General features: G+C 40.7%; 1 protein-coding gene across 1 annotated transcript; it reads right to left on the bottom strand.

Annotated features, from left to right (window-relative positions):
- Positions 1-22: 22 nt before the first annotated feature.
- On the bottom strand, positions 23-24,253 carry DCTN5 (dynactin subunit 5). The gene is made up of 6 exons (XM_065924511.1): positions 24,117-24,253; positions 23,301-23,369; positions 12,937-13,055; positions 9,844-9,955; positions 4,450-4,552; positions 23-1,387 (listed from the first exon to the last, which is right to left on the bottom strand). The coding sequence occupies exons 1-6, from the start codon at positions 24,162-24,164 to the stop codon at positions 1,290-1,292; spliced, it is 549 nt and encodes a 182-aa protein (XP_065780583.1). The 5' UTR covers positions 24,165-24,253; the 3' UTR covers positions 23-1,289.
- Between the last annotated feature and the right edge of the window lie 15 nt (positions 24,254-24,268).

Genomic DNA, 24,268 nt, shown 5'->3' with positions numbered 1-24,268 from the left:
ACAGTGATCACCTTCAAATGACTTGCTTCATGTGTCGCCTTTAATGTACAAACATAAAAAATAATAAACCAGAAAGCAGTTTTACATTGAACTAGCAAAGATGACTACATACAGTTCTTTTTGCAAACCCCAGACCAGATGTTAAGTCAAGACAGTTGCTGCTGGATTCTAACCTCTGAGGCTGAACTGCCCTACCCCATTCACAGCATCACTAGAGCATCAAGCAAGGCCAACCTTTTCAGGCCTTCACTTCTAAGTCTTCCTACCAGAGCAGAACAGGAAGGGTTGTGCTATTGCCCAGAAGATAAGGACAGCACTGGCAACTTTGTCTACTCCTCAGGGCTCCATGCCCCCAGAATGATTTTAAGAGGCCCCCATGTACACATGAGATTGGGCCCAAGTACAGATATTTTGGTCTTAACTGTGAGGTTTATGGCAAATGTAGTGTTGTTTGAATGATTCCAGGCCAGGGAGCAAGAATCACAAATGCTACATCTCCAGTGAAATAAGGCATACACTGCTGCCCCTAAATACCATGAGACAAGGAGTAGCTGCCAGTCTAGTCCATCCACATGGGAGACTTAAACCTGGTTCTTTGCAAAAATAAAATCTGGACGCTAAGGGATGCCTTCTGGATGCTTTCACTAAGCTTTTAGTAAAAGCCAATGCCCTAGAATAGAATGCTAATGAGTCTTTAATTATTCACCCTGAATTAAGATGATCAGGTTATTTTGGAAAGAAGAGAAATACTAACCACCCTCCCTTCAAGTTTTAGTAGCCAAGAGGAATCTGGGCTCTGAAAATTGGCAAACAGTTTTCTTGCAGATGACAAGCAGCTGTGGCAACTGGCTAACTGCACGAGCAGCAGGGACACCAACAGTGACCCCTGTGAGTGCTGCTCACTGCGGCAGCTCATGGCCACACGCCACGCACACTTCCCTGCTGGGGCAGAGTGCCCTGCTCCATCCAGCTGTCTGCAGGGCCAAGGGGTGGGAGTGCTAGGAACAGATGAGACTGTGCTCCCCACATCATGGTACAGAGTGACAGTGAATAGACACAGTTTAAGCACAGCATTTGGAGACAACCCTTCAGTCATACTGTTATTAAAGTCTTAAGAGCTTAGAGCCTGGGAGGATTGAGAAATTCTAAAGAACAAAACCAAAAAAAAAGAAATAAAAAAGAGGGTGGAAGGTGTCAAAGACACAAGAGCTCTTTGTAGATGCTGTCTGGCGCACTTTGTCCCCAAGTTCATCTTAGAGCTCAAGCGAATTCGAGACACAAGGCAGACATCAGACCTGTGTCAAGGGCAAAAACTTCTGGTAGTAGCTCTTGGTGACGTCAATCATCAGCTCCTGGGTACATTCTGGGAGCTCCCCTGAGAAGAGTCCTGGGGAAAGAAAGACCTGGTCAACCAAAAGGAGCCAGAGGAGGCCCACAGGCAGCTCTGACTTCTGCTGAAACCTCTAGAAGCCTTCTTTCTTTAGCTGCAAATGTCTAAATACTAGGTTTTCCATCTTTGGTGTTAACAGAATATTTCCTGACCATATATTCAAGATACTATGAATCTGGGGGGGGGGGGGAGTGGGGGGAGAGTAATACTGTTCTCAAAATGCAGAAATATATTCCAAGTAAAAGAAGTTAGTACATTACGGAAGAGTTAAGGCAATTCTGAATACCTCAGAGGCTGTTCCAGGCAAGGATTCATCTGTACCCTGGATTCTGGGTGATGCCTGCAGAGCAAGCTAAGGTGAGCGCTCTTCAGGGGAGAAACTGCCCTGCTATTCATACAATGAAACTGAATCCAAGGCCTGAGCAGCTACATATACTTGAATCATAGATGGGAGTAGAAGAGAAATGCCCAAACAGACAAAAGATGGGGGAAACTTATTGAAGAATTTCCAGGAAAGAGGCACTCACACAGTATAGTATTAGTATAAACTCATACAGATGTTTGAAGAGCAATGTAGGAATAACTAGCATAACTTAAAAGTTCATACCCTGTGACCTGATAATCCAACTTTTAAGAATTTACTCCACAGATAATCTTGCCCAATTGCACAATATAGATACAAAAACAATAATGCAGCAAAGTCTGCACAGCAAAGTCTGTAATTATGAAAAACCAAGTATAACTTTTTTTGATCCACTATACCAGAGGATGATTAGTTATACCATGGGATATTTATGCAATGCAAACCCTGTAGCCATTAAAAGGAATGAGGTAAATTGCTCCATACTGACAAGAAAAGATGCCCAAGATATACTAAGGAAGCAAGTTTCCTAACAGAATAGAGAGTGTGATTCTATTTACATATATAAAATCAGTTTCATATTATATACACAAATACATACACATACATAAACACACAAAAACACATATACTCTTGTATACACACAGAGAGAAAATAGGAACGAAAAAATGGTCTTAAAAAAATACACAACTCTCCCAGGCACCTTTTACAAATATATATTGAATCTGTACAGTATTTAATCTACTAAAAAAACTTGTACTCAACAATTAAAAATTCAGAAATATCACATAAAAATTCAGATTTTTAGCTCCTCATGAAACAACAGAAGTTCACATAATATCATGCCTGTATTCTTAAACACCTATGATAGGCAATTACTTCAACCATTTACACATTTTGTCTGGCTCCTGTGGGCATCTGAGTTTTTGGTTCCTAACTCAGAATCTTTCTGGATGCCTTGCCTTTCATTCTGGGAGTGTTCCAAAAATATGCTAGTTTTCCTGCCACCCCACGCCTCTTGATTAAAGAGGGTGGTTGTCAACAGTAGTATCTAGATGGTTAGCATTTGTTTGTGAAACTACACAAATAAACATGAGAAGTACCCTGCTAGTGCAAAAAGTACCTGACTCTAAATAGTCTTGGGAGCTCCGTGGTGGTCTAACAGATTTGCTGCTTTCACTGCCCTGGTCCAGGGTTCAGTGCCTTGTTGGGGAACTGAGATTATATAAGCTGACTAGCCAAATAAAAATAAATAAATAAATAAATAAGGAGTCTTAAGTGTTTGTTAAAGCAGCCCCCCTAACCAGCACTGACACCCTGGACAATTCAACCTCTCCAGGTCTCAGTTTCCGCACCTACACAATGATCTCTAAGATCCCAGGCAGAACCTCCACACACAGAATTTACTGGGATTTCAAATACCTAGAAGTGCTTCCCTGCAATCTGCCATCAGTGCTCAAAGATCATAAGTTGGTTCTAAGGGCCTTGAGTAAGTTAAAAGAGATTAAACTATTTCTCCAACAACATACTTCTCACCTCAGATCAGACACCTGTCTCACAACCACTCAAAACAATTAAGGCTGTTCTGATCGAGCGCTTGCTAAGTTCGGGAGAAGTACTAAATGAGTCTCTTCCTCCTCTGCAAATGCAGAGATGCATCAAAGTGCAGAATGGCTCATTTCCTCCCCAAAGAATCTTAGTGGATGGTTTTTGTATCTCTTTGAAATTCATATTCAATGATCTGAGTAATGAATTTTTTTTTTATATTGGAAAAACAATTAAACCACCCAGTGGTTAGATACCATATACTGTCAAATCTCTCCCTTCATTATCATCTTCCATCTGTGAATCTGTCATGTACCTCTGTATGTTCTATGAGGTTTCCACTGAGTAAAACAGGTAGAAGAAAAGAGACTGTCTTGAGGTGGGGGTGGGGGAATATGAGGTTTTCCTTTTCTTTTTGCTTTGTGGTGTTTTCCAAGTTTTCTACAATGAGCATGGATTGCTTCTGTCTCCCCACATTTGTAATCTGCATCTCTTGGGCTCATAAGGACTTTGCCTGTGGGTATTCCGTCGGCCAAGGTCAAATGATAAAATATTTGCTTTTATCAGGTATCCCAGAGCTCTCACTGGTCTTTGGCCATGTTTTCTGGTAATTTTTCAGTTAGGGCATTTTTGAGCAGGCAGGAAGTACAAGTTCAAACCCCCAACCACTGTGAGGGTAAGGCCATAATCTGGACAGATTTTCTTTTTCCACCCAGAGCCCAAGCCAAGAAAGACACTCTTCTTTGTACGTTTCCTGTGCTGGGGGCAGATTCATCCTCCATCAAGTTTTTAACTGAGGGAAAGCCCTTCAAGAGGATCTCGTTGCCCTGTGTGGATCTGAGGCTTTATCTCTCATCCCAAATGAGCATCAAAGCCTAAACCATACTACTATTAGAGATGGCATCACCAAAGCATCCTTGAAAGTCTGGATTTAGTTTCCACTTTGCTTCTGATCCTTAATAATCTCCTTATGAATCCAATTATGCATGTAAAAAGATACAAGTTATATTTTGAATAGCATTTCTAGGTCCTCTGTATCAGGAGACTATTTCAGTTAGCTAGACTAACATACTGTTAAGAGACAGAAAATGCATGCATGACTTTTGTGAAAGAAAATAAACTTGAGTTTTAATCATTAACAACCACGGGTTACCTGGGCAGCCTGAGAAGATGGTGAACGGTGGGACCACAGTTTCTGGGGGTAATACTGTGTTATCGAGAATTTTGCAACAGTCTTTCAACACACACCGGCGCCCCTGGAATTAAAATCTTGTTAATAGGAAACAGACCAGGAAATGGGAGTAAAAGTTGTCTTGTCTGCTGTGTTATTGTTGTTGTTTAGTTTCCAAGTCACGTTTGACTCTGCAACCCCATGAACTATAGCCCATCAGGTTCCTCTATTCATGGACCTCTCCAGGAAAGAATACTGGAGTAGGTTGCTGTTCCCTTCTCCAGGGGATCTTTCCAACCAGGGGATCGAACCCAGGTCTTCTGCATTGCAGGCAGATGTTTTACTGTCTGAGCCACCAGGGAAACCTATAATCATCATGGTCAGGGACAAAAGGGTTGGCCACAATTCCCTTCTGCAGGTGGTACCTGACAAGCATGAGGTAGAAACGTTAGTGTGTGAGTGTGCGTGTGTGTGTGTGTGTGTGTGTGTGTGTGTGTGTGTCTCATGTGTGTGAGTGTGTGTGTGTTTAAATTTGAAGTGGGGGTTGTATACTAGGGACAGTTCAGGCTATCTTAAGCATTTCAGACTATATGAAATTTGATCTTCAAGAATTCTGTTTAATTTTCTTTGCTTTTACTTAGTGGATATCTGTTGTTGTGCTTGTCCGACATCCATTTCCCTTTCTTCTTGTAACCACCAACTTCATTGGATACCACCCCATCCCTATCTCAGTTCATATGCTTCATCTCTCATCCAAACTCTAAACCTCAAGCCTGGTCACAGCCACTGGTTTAGGGAACCAGTGTATGAACCGTGATGAATCTCAACGTCAGGGCTTCTGCTGGGACTACTGGGAAAAGAAGCTCTTTCCAGTAAGGATTCTAGAGGATAGGACAGAATCTTTGACCAGCCACTGGTTTCCATCACAAAAGGACCTGTCTGAGAGGCTTCCAGAGGAAAACAAAAACAGGAAGGAGATTAATTCACATGACATCAACTGAGATGTCAGTTGGAGCCATTTGTGTATGAAATTAGGATCTACTTCTGTGACCCTGGTTCATATTAGCCAGTACGTTTGTTTTGCACCTACCAGTTTAACGTCTGTTGTTTTTTTCTTTTTTTTAAAGGTTTATTATTATTATCCTCTTGTTTTTTTTTAAGATTTATTTATTTACTCATTTATTTTTTTTCTGCACTGGGTCTTTGTTGCTGTGTGTGGGCTTTCTCTAGTTGCGGTGCATGGACTTCTTATTGCAGTGGGTTCTCTTCTGTTGTGGAGCAAGGGCTCTAGGTACATGGGCTTCAGTAGTTGCAGCTCATGACTCTAGAGCACAGGTTCAGTAGTTGTGACCAGTGGGTTTAGCTGCCCTGCAGCATGTGGGATCTTCCCAGCCCAGGGATCGAATCCGTATCTCCTGCATTGGCAGGTGGATTCTTTACCACTGCACCACCAGGGAAGCCTCTGTTTGTTCTTCTGCAAACTCCAACTGGACAAGTCTTGGGAAATTCTTCTGGATATGAAGTTAACAGTCCACTTATTCTGCCATGGGTAAATGGTAGTTATTAGGTAGTCATTCAATTCTGCCAACACCCACAGCATTTTGGGGGCAAGAAATAAGGTTTGGGAGAGTCATGTGTTTCATGACTTCAGGAAAAGGAGATGCTTCTGTATATGGTTAATGCTATATCTCAGATGCCGTCCGCCTGGCATCTCCCTTAGCAAAAAAACCCACAGATATGCAGATGATACCACTCTAATGGCAGAAAGCGAAGAGGGACTTAAAGAGCCTCTTGATGAGGGTGAAGAAGAGTGAAAAACCAGGCCTAAAACCCAAAAATAAAAAACGAAGATCATGGCATCTGGTCCCGATACTTCATGGCAAACAAGGGGAAAAAGTGGAAGCAGTGACAGATTTCCTCTTCTTGGGCTCTAAAATCATATGGTTGGTGACTGCAGCCATGAAATTAGAAAAAGACTGCTTCTTGGCAGCAAAGCTATAACAAACCTAGACAGTGTGTTTAAAAAGCAAAGACATCACTTTGCTGACAAAGGTCCATATAATCAAGGTTATGGTCTCTACAGCAGGCATGTACAGATGTGAGAGCTGGACAATAAAGGCAGAGCGCTGAAGAATTGATGCTTTCAAACTGTGGTGCTAGAGAAGACTCTTGAGAGTCCCTTGGAAAGCAAGGAGATCAAACCAGTCAATTTTAAAGGAAATCAATCCTGAATATTCATTGGAAGGACTGATGCTGAAGCTGAAGTTCCAATATTTCAGCCACCTGATGTGAACAGCTGACTCATCGGAAAAGACCCTGATGCAGGGTAAGATTGAAGGCAGAAAGAGAAGAGGGTGACAGACAATGAGATTGTTGGATGGCATCACCGATTCAGTGGATATGAACTTGGGCAAACTCAGATGGTGAGGGACAGGGAAGCCTGGCGTACTGCAGTCCACACTGTTGGGAAGAGTCAGACACAACTTGGGAACTGAACAACAACGTGTCTCAGACGACTTGCTGAGTAAATGAAAGTCTTGGTCTTTACCAGTTGCATTTACATCATCCAAGCCTATAGTTCACTTGTGTTCTGGTCAGAGTATCAGATAAAACATACTGGGCTGAGGATGTGGAACACATAACAAATGCCAAGATAATGCTAACCCATGTAGATCTCAGACTTTACCAAAGAATAGGAAACATACTTTGATTTCGTTGTGTTCAAATTTTCCCCCAATATCAAATACCTAAATTGTATGTATGTCCAAGAGCTCCTGGGTAGATTGCCAAATGAATTTTTTAAAAAGTTTATACCTCTAAGGTCTGAATTTCTTCAGGGGCTAACTAAGTTGTCTCCAGCTGGGTGGATAATAGCCAAGTTGGGCAACATCTTTAGGTCAGAAGCAAGTTATGACTGCATATCTTCAGTTCTCCTTGGAAAACTCTCTTCCATGAATCACCTGTTATTGGCAATATCAAAAATGGAGCAGATGGCCAGCTCCCTTGGTAACTCCCAAATTAACTCAAAGATTCCCTAAGATGCAGAGGCTCCTAAGAACTCAGACCAAGCACGTGGGGCACTGAGCAAAAGGAAATAAGGTGCTGCATATGGCAGGATACACTCACAGACAGGGATCCACAGACAGAGGGTCCTGGAAAAGAAGAGCAGTGGAAATGAGCTTTCCCACTGTGTACCCCGGTTACCAAACAGCCCGAGGGCACCTGCTTGTCTAGTTAGCCATTCTGCCCACTCAGAGAAATGTGCTCATCTGAGTTTCAGAGAAATCTGGGTAAATCGATCAATTCCACAGCAGCAAAATAATAAATGCAGGTACTTCTTAGGCATGAATGAGTTGGCAATAGCTGAGGAGGTAAAGAGCTGTAACTGCTTCTTTATTCCTTCCTGGAGAACTTTTCAAGAAGGAGTTAAGAACTACATGTTGCTGGTATTACAGCTACCCTTATCTCCTTTTTTTTGCTGTTTTCTTTTTTCTTCCTTTTTTTCTTTTTTTTTGGTTGCACCGCATGGCATGTGGGATCTTAGTTTTCCGACCAGGGATCAAATTCGTGCCCCCTGCATTGGGAGCATGGAGTCTACCACTGGACTACCAGGAAAGTCCCATATCTCTTTATCCAAGTTATTCAGCAAATTTCTTCCATCCTGTGAAACAGCATGTAAAACCAAGCCTGCCAGGATGCTATTAAGACTAAAGATAAATGTAAACCTCAAGGCATGATAACAGTTGGTTCATAATGCCTGTTAGGCTTTTCCCGAAGACTTCTGGGCAATTCTGATTAACACTCATACCTTCCCATATCCAAGCATAAGTTACAGTACTACATGAGATGCTACAGGAAGGATCCATGTGTCATGGGGACAGTTAAACTCTAAAGAGTTCCTACTAGCTTTGAGATTCTCAAAGCATCTTTCTCCTTAGAATTTGTAAAGGCTCAGCAAATAAGTGCAGCCAGTACCAAACAATGACAATACCAGGAGTTGATGCACTGCAAAGTGATACAAAAAGCAGACCGCTGAACAATAGGACTAGAATTTCCTAAGCACTGGAAATAGCATTTGGTTATTAACCATTCAGACATCTGGCTCTGGACCTAAAGGACTAGGCTACTATGCTGATGTCTTCACATTACTGAGAGAAATATCACAAAAATTCATCTGTGGCTTGGAAAGCCTGCTCTAATCAAGCAGTTAGTGAGGAAAGAGGATGGATTTCACCATCTTCTCCCTCTCCTCAACATCAGGCTGAACCAAAGACATTCTGTCTCTAATACATATTAAGGAACTCCTCCAGAGAATATTTGGCAAAACAACTGCTCCCCTTAACTCTGAGTAACAAGTCAGATTGGAATGTTTTTCTTAGCAATGTGGTTCTCCGCACTGTCCATCTTTGCTGTAGCCTCATGGCTCCTGGAAAGTGACTGCATGGTTTCTGCAGATTTTCTGCTACTTTAGGGTCTGAGTCTTATCCAGAGCAGAGAGCTGATTCTGTGTTAACAGGAGCAGCCATTTAAAAACAAGAAAGGGGTCTTGGCTTTTCCCAGAATCTGAGAGACAAATATAAAATGTAGGAAATATTTTCCCTGAAAATTTAAGGAGTTTGGCTCTGACCATTCTCACTCACTAACTGAAATCAACCTCTTCATCTAAGAAATATCAAGAAATTCAGCCTTGGGAAGCTTTGGCTGGGTTAATGTTTGGCATTAACAAACTAATGCCGTGGCGCCTGTGGATCTGCGTCCTATAGGTTCTGCTGAGTGAGGGGCCCACGAGCACCTGGCAGGTTTGGCATCTTGAACTACGTGCAGCTCCTTTAATGTTATGTCCTTTGGTGAGTGTGACCCTTACACATACCAATCTCTCCCCTGAAACACTCTCTCTCCTCTTGTCTATGAGCCAATTTTGCTTCACCGTTCAAGATCCCCTCATCCCACTAGACTGTAAGATTCTTAAGGTGAGGTGACAGGGAGGCCACATAGTGGCATGCCTATTCATACCAGTAGGGTTCAAATTCAAACCCTAGCATTCACTAGCCTTGTCAAATCCCCTAATATCAAAGGTCTTCAGTCTCCTCACCTGAAAATAGGCATAATTACAGTCTATCATTGTTGGATGGCTGTGAGGATTAAATGAAATGATCAAAGGAAAGAGTTTAACATCATATAGAAAAGATTCCATAAAGGTTAGCCATGATTACTAATGCCTAGGAAGAATTCCAAATTTAATAACAATTCTGGTAAACTAGTAGACCAGAAAAAACGTCTACCCTGCTCGATGACAGAAGCAAAGGCCCACTGATGGGAGGGACAAGAGCTCAAAGGGGAGGTAGGCTGCTCAGCCAGCCAAGTCAGCATACTCACAATCACACAATTCTTGCCAACGTGAACGTAAGAGCCAATCTGAGCTGCGTTGACCACACAATCTTCCTCAATAAAGACATGGTCCCCAATATGTAAAGGAAAAAATGCAACGCTATAGAAGAAAAAGAAGAGAACAAAGAACAGTCAAGGTGATGTACTTCTGATCAAGGTTTACAGAACTAAAGATCGTAACTGCAACTCCATCTTGTCTCAATACGATTGCTCCTAGCAAGGAAAGAATCCTCACATTTGAGGAATTCTGTAACATTGAAGAAGATGCATGTGACTACTAAGCTGAAATCAGAAATATTAGACTATAGAAATGTGCAAGGAAATAGCAAAAGAGCAAGGGCAAGACCTTCAAAGTTAGAAAAGCTAGCATCAAATAAAAACAAATGAGGGTTTTGCTCATTCCAGCCTCCTCTGAAAATGCCCACAGATCACATTTTCATTAATCTGCTCTATAATGCTTCAGGGGTCTGATGTAAGGTTCATGGATATAATTTCCAACATGCTGAAAATTTATATATTGTCTGGTTTTACTGGGTGTCTACTATATGCCTGACTCTATGCTAGGAACTGGGGAATACAATGACGAGCAAAAGGGACATGATCCTGCCATGAAGAGATTACAATCAGGAGAAGAGAGATTAAATAAATGATTAAATAAGTAATTAGTTATAACTGTGATAAGCACTACAGAGAAAAAATAACACATGATGAGGGCATGACAAAGAGACTTTATTTAGAGTGGAGGTTTGGTAAAAGTTTAATTGAAAGTGACATTTAAGCCAAGACTTAAGGAGTTAGTAGGGTTTCTCTAGACTTGTGACATCATTCCCATTCTCCAAGACTCCTCAAATGTAACTGACAGTGGTCTGTGATCATACTTTCAAGAAATTTCAGTACTTGGGATGTAAACTATTTGGACTAGAATTAATACAAATCAGCTGGATACTCACTGGCTCTTTCCAGTCCAGTGTTCTATTTTGTCAGGAATATTTTATCAGAGATGATACCTGTCTTCCACACACCTATAACTTATTTAAATCTTCCTTAATTTATTCGCATTTTTAGTCTAGACCCCTTGGGTAACAATGGATTCCTTAATTTTATCACAGTCTATAGCAGGCTGCCAACTCTTCAATTTTAAACTGAAAATTCAAAACTCTTTACTCTTATCTGGTTCTGGTATTGAGACATACAGGGGAGGAAATCGACATTCACCTTCTATGCATGTGTTGCTATTTACACTTTCACATTTCTGTATTTCTCATGAGGACTACTTTTTAACTTTTTATTTTATATTGGAATATAGCCAATTCACAGTTTTGTGGTAGTTTCAGGTGGACAACAAAGGGACTCCACCATACACATACATGTAACCATTCTTCCCTTAAACTCCCCTCCCATCCAGACTGCCACATGTGGACTATTCTTATTTATACATCCCTCCATTCACTGAAAAGACTGTTCATTTTCAGTCTTCTTCCTGGACCATGTCCAGCCCAATAATGCCTTTATCAGGAGGCGGAGTCAACAATTCTAGCAGAGCATCAGTTACTGTATGAAATCATGAAAAGGCTTTCTGGCTCCCCTACTCAACAATGAGCACCTTCTGAACTAATGAGCAAATGTTTTCATTCAAATTTCATATGATATACAATGACTCCCTGCTCCAATTCTTGTGTGTAATGAAATCCTGGAGTCCAGCATCACTACAAGAAATGCAGACGATTCCTGCATGATATACATCCAAGTATTATTGTCTGAATTAACTGCCCTCTTCTGGTCCTCCCTAACCATGTTCATACCCCAGGGTCAGCAGTAACCCAGTATATAGTGGCTATCCTGTTGCATTACATTCTACAGTCGCTGTTTATTCAATCATTTTTACCACAAGGTGGTGGTGATTGCTGTTGTTTTAACTGAAGTATAGCTAATTTTATATGTTTCAGGCATACAACATAGTAGCTCACAATTTTAGAGGTTTATAAAATATTAGCTATATTCCCTGTGCTGTATAATATATCCTTGTTGCTTATTTATTTTACATGCAGTAGTCTGGACTTAATCCCCATCCCCTATCTCACCCCTCAACCTCCCACTGGTAACCACTAGATTATTCTATACATCTGTGAATCTCCCTTTTTTGTTACATTCACTTGTTTATTTTATTTCTAACACTAGGTTTTGAGACCACATTTATCCATATTTTATATGCCCAGATTATAACCTAGTGACTGGCATAAAGAAAACACTCAATAAATGATTGTTGAATTATTGGATGGGAAGCAGATGGTGTCATGGGTAGGAGCCAGGAGGGCAAACAGAGGGAGGCAAAGGGAATACTACCATATCAAGCATAGTGGGCAGTCTTCCTGCCCTGTCCACAACTTTTCTCTGACAATCCTTATTCCCACTGAGAGATCAGTCAGCCTGACTTGACCATACCCTCTGGGTCAAAGCTGTTTGTAGACTAGGGGTGGGCACCTAACTGAAACTAAGCCAATCAGATTTACTCTAACCAAGATTTTGTTAATTGGACAATTTAAAATCTCTGATTTAAAATCTTCCGCTGGAAGCCTAAATGAAGAAGTGATGTAATTAAAAGGCTGAGGCAGCAAAGTTGGCTCCAGTGGGAAGTGGAAAGTGGGGAGATACAGCAGGAAGAAAAAAAGAGGGAAGAAGAAGTACAGAGAGAAGGACAGATAAGAAACTGTCTCAGTGGCAGAGTAGCAGACGGACAGAATAGTGGTCTTGATTTTGGCAAGCTGTCCAGCTCCAGGTTCCAGTCCCTGGTGAAACCTGGCCCCCTTTTTCTACCCCGAAATTCCATCAAATATGCCTGTGTCTGTTTAATCAAAAGCCCCGGCCCCCCGCCACTGCTTTTGCCAGCTTATGTGGATTGTCTCTGGCAACTAACCACCAACTAGACTGACAACCACCGCCGACTGTGCTCATCATGATCTGTTCTCGCTCAGTTCCAAACACAAGTACAGACCTGCTCCTTCTCCCATGACTCAACACATGGATTTCACCACCAGGAGCAGCGTCTCACCCAAGACTGAAACAAATGATCAAACTACATACCCTTTGCTGAATTTCTTGAACGGTGGCCTTATGACACTCCGACTTTTCACAACACAATGACGTCCAACTCTTACATTTGCCAGATCACCTCGGATAATACAGTCATTCATCACAATTGTCTATAAAACAAAGCAGCACATTTTTAAAATTTATTTTAATTGGAGGATAATCACTTTACCGTAATGTGTCGGTTTCCACTGTACAACAATGTCAATCAGCCGTGAGTATACATATATTCCTTCCCTCTTGAGCCTCCCTGCGGCCCTTACAATTGTACTTCTTCAGGCCATCACAGAGAGCCGAGCTGAGCTCCCTGTGTTATAGAGCAGTTTCCCACTAGCTATCTGTTTTACAGTCGTGCACATGTGTCAAAGCTACTCTCCCAATTCGTCTCACCCTCTCCTTCCCCCATGTCTACAAGTCTGTTCTCTCCATCTGCGTCTCTATTCCTACCCTGCAGATAGGCTCATCAGTACCATTTTTCTAAAGTCCATATATATGCATTAATATATGCTATTTGTTTTTCTCTTTCTGACTTACTTCACTCTGTATGACAGAATCTAGGTCCATCCATCTCACTACAACTGACTCAATTTTGCTCCTTTTTATAGCTGAATAATACTCCATTGTATAAATATATATACCACAAATTCTTTATCCATTCATCTGTTGATGGACATCTAGGTTGCTTCCATGTCCTGGCTACTGTAAACAGTGCTACAATGAAAACTGGGATACATGTGTCTTTTTGAATTACAGTTTTCTCAAGGTACGTGGCCAAGTGGGATTGCTGGGTCATATGACAGTTTTATTCATAATTTTTAAAGGAACCTCCATGTTGTTCTCCATAGTGGCTGTATCATTTTGTTTTCCCACCAAAGATGAGTCCTTTCTCCCACATCTTTTCCAACATTTACTGTTTGTAGATTTTTGGATGATGGCCATTCTGACTGGTGTGAGGTGATACTTCAACGTTGTTTTGATTTGCAGTTCTCTAATAATGAGTGGTTTACTTGGAGATGAACAGAGATCATTCTGTTGTTTCTGAGACTGCCTCCAAGTACTGCATTTCAGACTCTTTTGTTGACAATGAGGGGGTAATCCATTTCTTCTAAGGAATTCTTGCCCCAGTAGTAGATATAATGGTCATCTGAATTAAATTTGCCAATTCCTATTCATTTTAGTTCAGTGATTCCTAAAATGTCAGTGTTCACTCTTGCCATCTCCCGCTTGATCAATTTATCTTGATTCATGGACCTAACATTTCAAGTTCCTATGCAATATTGTTCTTTATAGCCCTGGACTTCACTTTCAGCACCAGACCCATCCACATCTTAGCACTGTTTCCACTTTGGCCCAGCCCCTTCATTCTTTATAGAGCTGTTCCTCTGCTCTTCCCTAGTAGCATATTGGACATCCAGCAACCTGGGGAGCTCATCTTCTGGTGTCATATCTTTTTGCCTTTTCATTGTGTTTATATTCAGCATCACAGTAATCCAAGTCTATGTCCCAATCACTAACGCCAAAGAAGCTGAAGTTGAACAGTTCTATGAAGATCTACAACATTTTCTAGAACTAACACCAAAAAAGATGTCCTTTTCATTATAGAGGACTGGAATGCAAAAGTAGGAAGCCAAGAGATACCTGGAGTAACAGGCAAGTTTGGCTTTGTAATACAAAATGAAGCAGGGCAACGGTTAACAGGGTTTTGCCAAGAGAATGCACTGCTCATAGCAAATACCCTCTTCCAACAATACAAAAGACGACTCTACACATGGACATCACCAGATGATGGTCAATACCGGAGTCAGACTGATTATACTCTTTGCAGCTGAAGATGGAGAAGCTCTGTACAGTCAGCAAAAACAAGACCTGGAGCTGACTGTGGCTCGGATCATCAGCTCCTTACTCAAAATTCAGGCTCAGGTTGAAGAAAACAGGGAAAACCACTAGGCTATTCAGGTATGACCTTTATCAAATTCCTTACGATTATACAGTGAAGGTGATGAATAGATTCAAAGGATTAGATCTGATAAACAGAGTACCTGAAGAACTCTTGGAGTCAAGGTCTCCCTCCTGGAGGGTCGAATTCAGGAGGAAGGGCGTTGGATCCAGCTGGGGCACTCCATCTGGGGGGCATCGAGCACCTCGATCCCTCCCCCAAACAGCCGGGAATTCCTCAGGGCGACCTCGGATGGGGGCGAGGGGGTGGCGGCAGGGCGCCAGGCCAGCCGGGGGTTGAAGGGATCAGTGGCGGGGCCAGTGGGGGTCGGTGCGCGGCGGGGGAGCATGGATGGAGGTTTGTAACACTGTACAGGAGGTGGTGACCAAAACCATCCCCAAGAAAAAGAAATGCAAGAAGGCAAAGTGGTTGTCTGAGGAGGTCTTACAAATATTGAGAAAAGAAGAGAGGCAAAAGGCAGAGGAGAAAAGGAAAAACATACCCAACTGAAGGCAGAGTTCCCAAGAATAGCAAGGAGAGATAAGAAAGCCTTCTTAAGTGAACAATGCAAAGAAATAGAGGAAAACAATAGAATGAGAAAGACTAGAGATCTCTTCAAGAAAGCTGGAGATAACAATGGAACATTTCCTGGAAAGATGGGCACAATAAACAACAGAAATGGCAAAGACCTAACAAAAGCAGAAGAGATTAAGAAGAGGGGGCAAGAATACACAGAAGAATTGTACAAAAAAGGCCTTAGTGACCTGGATAATTATGATAGTGTGGTCACTCACCTAGAGCCAAACATCCTGGAGTGTGAAGTCAAGTGGGCCTTAGGAAGCATTAACTACCAACAAAGCTAGTGGAGGTGATGAAATTCCAGTTGAGCTATTTAAAATTCTAAAAGATGATGTTGTTAAAGTACTGAACTCAGTATGTTCGCAAATTTGGAAAACTCAGCAGTGGCCACAGGACTGGAAAAGGTCCGTTTCATTCCAATCTCAAAGAAAGGCAAAGCCAAAGAAAGTTCAAATTACCATACAATTGCATTCATTTTCACACATCAGCAAGATTAGGCTCAAAATCCTTCAAGTTAGGCTTCAGCAGTATGCGAACCGAGAACTTCCAGATGTACAAGCTGGATTTAGAAAACACAGAAGAACCAGATATCAAAATTTCAACATTCGTGGCTCATAGAAAAAGCAAGGGAATTCCAAAGAGCACCTACTTCTGCTTTATTGAGTACACTAAAGCCTTTGACTGTGTGGATCACAACAAACTCTGGAAAATTCTTCAAGAGATGGGAATACCAGACCACCTTACCTGCCTCCTGAGAAACCTGCATATAGGTCAAGAAGCAATAGTTGGATCCGGACATGGAACATCGGTCTGGTTCCAAAGTGGGAAAGGAGTACGTAAAGGTTGCATACTGTCACCCTGCTTATTCAACTTACATGCAGAGTACATCATGCGAAATGCCAGGCTGGACTACTCACAAGCTGGAATCAAGATTGCTGGGAGTAATATTAACAACCTCAGATATGCAGTTTGATACCACTTTAATGGTAGAAAACGAAAAGAAACTAAAGCACCTCTTGATGAAGGTGAAAGAGGAGTGCAAAAGCTGGCTTAAAACTCAACATTTAAAAAAAGAAGATCATAGCATCTGGTCCCATCACTTCATGGCAAATAGATAGGGGAAAAAGTGGCTTGGGCTCCAAAATTACTGTGGACAGTGAAACTAAAAGACACTTGCTCCTTGGAAGAAAATCTATGACAAACCTAGACAGTGTATTAAAACCTAGACAGTCAACATTATGAGGGTTTTTAAGTTTAACTAGGTCTCATTTGCTTATTTTTGTTTTTATTTCCATTACTCTAGGAGGGGGGGGTCAAAGAGGAAACAAAGCAGTCTGTGGCTCAGATCATCAGCTTCTCACAGCAAAATTCAGGCTTAAACTAAAGAGAGCAGGGAAAACCACTAGGCCAGCCAGGTATGACTTAAATCAAATTCCCTATGAATATGCAGTGGAGGTGACAAATAGATTCAAGGGATTAGATCTAGGAAACAGTGTGCCTGAAGGACTATGGACAGAGGTCCATAATATTACACAGGAGGCAGCAAACAAAACCATCCCAAAGAAAAAAAAAGCAAGAAGGCAAAGAGGTTGTCTGAGGAGGCTTAACAAATAGCTGAAGAAAGAAGTGAAAAGCAAGGGAGAAAGGGAAAGGTACATCCGATTAAACACAGAGTTCCAAAGAACAACAAGGAGAGACAAGAAGGCCTTCTTCAATGAACAGTGCATAAAAATAAGAGGAAAACAACTGAAGGGGAAAGACTAGCGATCTCCTCAGGAAAATCAGAAATATCAAGGAAACACTTTGCCCAAAGACAGGCACAATAAAGGACAGAAATGGTAGAGACCTAGTAGACACTGAAGAGATCAAGAACAGATGAAAAGAAAACATGGAAGAATTTACAAAAAAGATCTTAATGAACCTGATAACTACGATGGTGTGCTCAGTCACCCAGGGCCAGACATTCTTGAGTGTGAAGTCAAGCAGGCCTTAGGAAGCACTGCTGTTAATAAAGCTGTGGATGCAACGGAATTCCAGTAGGGCTATTCAAAACCCTAAAGGATGATGATATCAAAGTGTTGCACTCAGTATGTCAGCAAATCTGGAAGACCCAGCAATGGCCACAGGACTGGAAAAGGGCAATCCTCATTCCATTTCCCAAGAAGGCTAGTACTAAAGAATGTTCTAACCATTGGACAATTGCACTCATCTCTCACGATAGTAAGGTCATACTTAATATCGTGCCTGCTAGGTTTCAGCATCATGTGAACCAAGAACTTCCAGATGTTCAAACTGGGTTTAGAAAAGGCAAATGAACCAGAGATCAAATTGCCAACATTCACGGATCATAGAGAAAGCAAGGGAATTCCAGAAAAACATCCACCTCTGTTTCATCAACTATGCTAAAGCCTTTAACTGCGGATCATAACAAACTGTGGAAAGCATGGGAATACCAAACCATCTAACCTGTGTCATGAGAAATCTGTACACAGGTCAAGAAGCAACAGTTAGAACCCAATAAGGAACAGGAGATTGGTTCAGGATTGAGAAATGAGTACGACAGGGCTGTCTGCTGTCACCCTGTTACTTTAACCTATACGCTGAACACATCATGAGAAATGCTGGGTTGGATGAGTAACAAGCTGGAAATAAGACTGTTAAGAGAAAAAACAACCTCAGACATGTGGATGATACCACTCTAATGGTAGAAAGTGAAAAGGAACTAAAGAGCCTCTTGATGAGGGTGAAGGAGGAAAGTGAAAGAGCTGGCTTAAAGCTAAATATTAAAAAAAACAAAAAACTAAAATCATGGCATCTGGTCCCATTGCTGCCTGACAAATAGAAGGTGAAAAGGTGGAAGTAGTGACAGATTTCCTCTTCTTGGGCTCCAAAATCACTGTGGATGGTGACTGAAATCAGAAGATGATTGCTTCTCAGCAGGAAAGCTATGACAACCTAGACAGTGTGTTGAAAATCAGAGACATTACTCTGCCAGCAAAGGTACGTATAGTCAAGGCTATGGTCTTTTGCAGTGGTCACGTATGGATGTGAGAGCTGGACTGTAAAGAAGGCAGAGCACCAAAGAATTGATGCCTTTGAACTGTGGTGGTGAAGAAGACTTCTGAGAGTCCCTTGGATAGCAAGGTGACCCAACGAGTCAATCTTAAGGGAAATCAACCTTAAATACTCATTGGAAGGACTGATGCAGAAGCTAAAAGCTTCAGTACTTTGGCCACCTGATGTGAACAGCTGACTCACTGGAAAAGTCCCTGATGCTGGGAAAGATTGAGGGCAGGAGAAGAGGGTATCAGAGGATGAGATGACTGGATTGTATCACTGATGCAATGGTCATGAAAATGGGCAAACTTCAGGAGATGGTGAGGGACAGGGGGACCTGGCGTGCTACAGTCCATGGGGGGTTGCAAAGAGTCAAACACAACGAGGCAACTGAACCACCACCACCACCACCACTGGTCTGCTAGGGAATTCCTCTCTTGGTTTTAAAAGCTATCTTCTTTAAAAAAAAAAAAAAAAAAAAGCTGTATCTTCAACCATAGAGAGATGTCTATTTCTAGTACATAATTCTTTCATCTAAGATTTTTAATTTACTTCATTGTTTTCTGCTTGTGTGTCCATCTACAATCAGAGAAAATGACTTCTTTTTCTTTTAGAAGAAAACAGAATATCAAGAGTTCTGAGTATCTGGTAATGGCTGTTATTGTTTCATTGTGTTGTAAACAAAGACAACAATCTTAATTTGGAAATAAAATCCATATAAGTTCCTCAGTCAGCCTAAATTACATTCGCACTGAAGAAGTAAACACAAAAAAAAACATAAGAAGGAAATGATATCACAGATGGTCAAAGAGATTTAGCAAGAGGAATTCAAATTCTGGTTCCTATCTCAGAAGAATGGAGCTAAAGAAGTGTCAGATGAAAAATAGGAGCAACAGGGTGTTAAAACGAAAGGAAGTGCCTTAAAAGATCTTAGAGGGAGGCAAACAGTGCTAAGCAGAGCTCACTGAACTCAACAAGGACAAGGCAGAGGTGGCAAGTTGGAGGTCTAAGGGTTGCACCTAGAAACCATTTTGTTTAGCCCTTCAGTCATTTTTATCATTTAAGTTAGAGGCTATTTAAATAGTAGGGTATTTTACATTTTTAAAAAAATCCAGACTTCCAGTTTGGGATATTTAGATGCTCTGGAAGTATACATCTGCATTCCCATGTGGCAACAGCAATCCACTTGAGCCGAGCTAGGTCCTGTATTCTCCAATTCACCAGGCCCCACCACTCTCTCTGGTTTATACCAGTTCTCTTTACTCACATAAACCCTGTTTCTCCCTGCAGACGCTGTGACTCCTGATATAAGGGCTTAGGAAAACAGAAATGTCGAAGTTCTGAAAGGGACAGGGGCTGGGGAAAAGCAAAACAAAACAGACTGTTCATACTAACAAAAAGCTGGAAACAAAATAACTATCCAGCCATAGAAGAGGGGATAAATGGAATTGTACACAACAGTGAAAATGCGTAAATCACAATGAATCTAGAAACAAGAGTTGAGAACATGTTACTTAGTAAGTGTAATGTATGTCTCCTATTATCATCATTATAATAATTGAGTGTAATAATAGTAAGTCACAGAAAACCAAGTAAAGCTGAACAAAATATATTATTTAGAAGTACATATGAATATGGTGGGGCTTCCCAGGTGGTACTAGTGGTAAAGAACTCAGCTGCCAATGCAGGAGACATAAGAGATGCAGGTTTGATCCCTGGGTCAGGAAGATCCCGTGGAGAGATCACACTGTATTCTTGCCTGGAAAATCCCAAGGAAGAGGAGGCAGGTGTGCTACACGCCATAACGTCACAAAGAGTTGGACATGACTAAAACAGTCCATGGTGTCACAAAGAGTTGGACACGACTAAAGTGACTTAGCACGCACGCATGCATGTTTATGGTAAAAAAAAAGTTTTTGAAAAATAAAGAATTTATAAGACAAAAAATTCAGAATAGCACTATCCTCTTAGAAGGAGGGAAGAAATAAGAGAGAAACTTCAGGTTGTACTGTATTATTATGCATTGATTATGTTCCAGTTATTCAGCTGGGTGGTGGGTTCATTGTGTTGATGCACTTTTTATGCTTCAAAACATATATACTGCACATCAGTCTCCTGTATGCACCCAAGTATTGCCAAGTAAAACACCTTTCAAAAAAGAAATAGAAGATCCCAGATAACCAAATCAATCTTGAAAGGAAGATTCATATTTCCTGATTACAAAATCTTCTACAAGGCTACAGTAATGATTAAGTACAGATGATTTCCTATAAGGATGACTAGACCATTCAATAGGGAAAGAACAATCCTCTTCAATGAACGGTGCTGGGACAAGTAAATTTCCACACACCTAAGAATTAATTAAATAGGATCCCAACTTCACATCATATGCAAAAAATAACAAGTTTAATTCAAACAAAAAATTCGCCTAAAATGAATTGATGACCATTTCAATAAAAGTGTTAAAATAATAAAACTCTTAGAAGAAACCACAGGAGTAAATCTTCATGATCCTGGGTCTGGTAAGGATTTTTAGATATATGACATCAAAAACTTAAGCAACAAAAGAAAAAATAGATAAACTGGACTTTATCTAAATTAAAAATTCCTGTGCATCAAAGAACATTATCAAGAAAGTAAAGACAATCTACAGAAAGGCAGAAAATATTTGCAATCATAAATCTGACAAAGATTTAATATCAAGAATATATAAAGAAATACAACTCAACACCAAAAAGGCAACACGGTTTTAAAATGGTCAAAGGACTGAATAGACTTTTGCCCTCAGATGTGCAAATGGCCAATCAGATGAAAGATGCACATCATCATTAGACATTGCTGCTGCTGCTGCTAAGTCACTTCAGTCATGTCCGACTCTGTGTGACCCCACAGACGTCAGCCCACCATGCTCCCCCGTCCCCAGGATTCTCCAGGCAAGAACACTGGAGTGGGTTGCCATTTCCTTCTCCAGTGTGTGAAAGTGAAAAGTGGAAGTGAAGTCACTCAGTCCAACTCTTAGCAACCCCATGGACCACAGCCTATCAGGCGCCTCCATCCATGGGATTTTCCAGGCAAGAGTATTGGAGTGGGGTGCCATTGCCTTCTCCGCATTAGACATTAAGGAAATGCAAATCACTCTACTACATACAAAGATAACTAATAAGAGCCTACTGTATAGCACAGGGAACTCTATTCAGTGCTCTGTAACAACCTATACAGGAAAGGAGTCTAGAAGAGAATGGATATATGTATACACATGGCTGATTCACTTTGATGTACAGCATAAATTAATACAACATTGCAAATCAATGATACTCCAATAAAAAAATCAATTTAAAAAAACACAATTGACTACCTTTCATATTCACATCCAAAAAAAAAAAGAGAGAAAATAACATGTTTGTGAGGATATGGAGAAACTGGTACTCTCTTGCATGGCCATGGGAATGTAAAATGGTGCAACTTGACAGTTCCTCAGAAAGCTAAAAAATGGAACTACCATATGACCCAGCCACTTCACCTCTAGGTATATACAAAATAATTGAAAACAGTAACTCAAATAGATCTTTGCATGCCAATGTTCATGGCAGCATTACTCACAAAAGCAGAATGGTAAAAACAATCCAAACGTTCATCAACAGATGAATAGATAAAATGTATACAGACACAATGGAATATTATTCAGTCATCAAAGGAATAAAATTCTTATACATGCTAAAACATGGATGCATCTTTAAAATATAGTACTAAGTGCAATAAGCCAGCCCAAAGAATGACAAGTATTATATAACTCCACTTAAATGATATATCTAGAATAGGTATATTCATAGAGACAGAAAAGTGGACTGAGGTTACCAGGGCCTGGGAGAAGGGAATAGGAGCTGTTCCTTACAGAGTTTTGGTTTGGGTGATGAAAAAATTCTGGAAATAGATATTGTGTGATGACTGCACAACACTGTGACTAATTAACGTCAATGAATTGCATACTTAAAACTCTACATACTTGCTAATGAGTCAGATATAGTTAATTCAATTTTCTAATTTGGTGCAGAAACAGTGTATCTATAATTATTAATTATAGTTAACAACCAAACTATATTTCCATTAAATCTCATGGTATGATGGGGTAATAGAGACAGTAATTGTGTCTCTACTGAAAATATCTGTGATCTTTTGACTACAGTGAAATTATTTTACTTCTAGAAGTTAGAGATTTAATATTTCAAGGGAAACTGAGTGTTCCTAACGGCAGGAAGAAACTATGGACTTCAGTTTTTGTCAAGCTCAAATATACCCTGATATTTTCTCTGGTTCTTAAGTGTTCTAAGCCTTTCACATTCCATTTTTTCAAAAGGATCTCATATTTCAGTTATCCTTCCCAATTCTCACATTAATTTTAAGAGTTTTGGTTAATAATGAACCATTAATTAGTAAATAGACAATTATATCAGTATCACTTAAGTTTTTACACTAAAATACCATGTTGCCTATTTATGTTTTGTGTCCTGTAATGTAGAACACACTACAATACTATATAATAATTTCAGTTCTGGGTGCCATTGTATTTTGTTCCTGAAATAACAGGAAAAAGGCTTTCTGCTGCCTCCCTTCACTGAATCTTTTTTTGTATCCCATAAATCTAATTTGGAGAATTCTTTTTAAAACAGAACTTTAGAATGTACATCAACAAACAGGAGACATGGTAACATTTCATCTGCCTTGCTTATTTGATAATGAGTGGAAAGAAAGCAGAAATATGCATCTTGGAGCTGACTCTGTCCCTTACCTTGCCATTAAGAACAATGTTCTGACTTCCACACAATACAGACTGGCGACTAACTTTGTTCCCAGATGCCTGAAAGAAAAGAGAGGTGAGCAAAATGAGTGGATTCTAGGCTCCAAATTTCCACCAAGAAAGCTCATATTGCAGAGAACAGGACTTGAGATGGGTGAGGTCTGCAATGGGATGAGTCCAGAATATAAAAAAAGCAAGGATGAATCAGGAAACTAAGGATTCAAGGATCAGATTCAGAAGTTGTATGTGATATATATATAGGCTAGCAGCAGCAGACATGAATTGAGTCTCATTTCCATACTTCAGTTTTACAGACCTAAAACCAGGATAATGACTTTACCAATATCACAGAGTTGTGAGAATTCAATGAAAAAAATAAGAGTAATGCTGATTGAGCACTAAACCCGTTTCGAGCAATTTACATACATCATGTATTGACTATTTAAAAAAACTAATAACAGTCTTCAGCACATAGTAATAAATCTACACACATTAGTTTAACAAAAAAAAAAAAATTTTTTTTTTTTTTAACAAGGCCTGAAGCCCAGAGCTGTAAACATTATCAGAATGAATGAGACTTGTCCTGCTTTCTGGAAGGCATTTTATCTTCACGAGGAAATCAGAAATAACTAAAAAAACCTAAACTGGCCATGCAAGGAATAAATAACAAAACCAGACTATACATGAACTCTAATTAGGTAATCTCGGACTAAACGCCGAAAGGACCAGGGGTGGGGCAGAGACAGGACGGAGGCCTCAGAGAACGCTGGCTTGGAGAGGGGAGGGCAGATGTCTGGCCACGCGCACCGTTTCGATGTACTCCGACTTGTTGTAGAGCAGCTCGCCCAACTCCATGACCACCAACTCCCAAGCGCGGCTCTGGCTCCTGTCAAAGTCTGTCCGTCGGTCTTTCTGACTGGAACTGAGGCAACTTCCGGCGGCTCCACCACTTCCGCTCT

This window comes from Muntiacus reevesi, chromosome 2 (assembly GCF_963930625.1).
Source record: "Muntiacus reevesi chromosome 2, mMunRee1.1, whole genome shotgun sequence".
Lineage (NCBI taxonomy): Eukaryota > Metazoa > Chordata > Mammalia > Artiodactyla > Cervidae > Muntiacus > Muntiacus reevesi.
The sequence above is the reverse complement of the archived record's forward strand: the minus strand, read 5'-3'. Positions and strand labels throughout refer to the sequence as shown.

Bases quoted from the DNA above. Each gene is read 5' to 3' on its own strand.
- DCTN5 (XM_065924511.1), bottom strand. From the start codon at position 24,164: ATGGAGTTGGGCGAGCTGCTCTACAACAAGTCGGAGTACATCGAAACG. The intron at 23,370-24,116 runs GTGCGCGTGGCC...CTTTTCTTTCAG, and splicing joins AGTCGGAGTACATCGAAACG to GCATCTGGGAACAAAGTTAG. The intron at 13,056-23,300 runs GTAAGGGACAGA...TTTGTTTTATAG, and splicing joins ACATTGTTCTTAATGGCAAG to ACAATTGTGATGAATGACTG.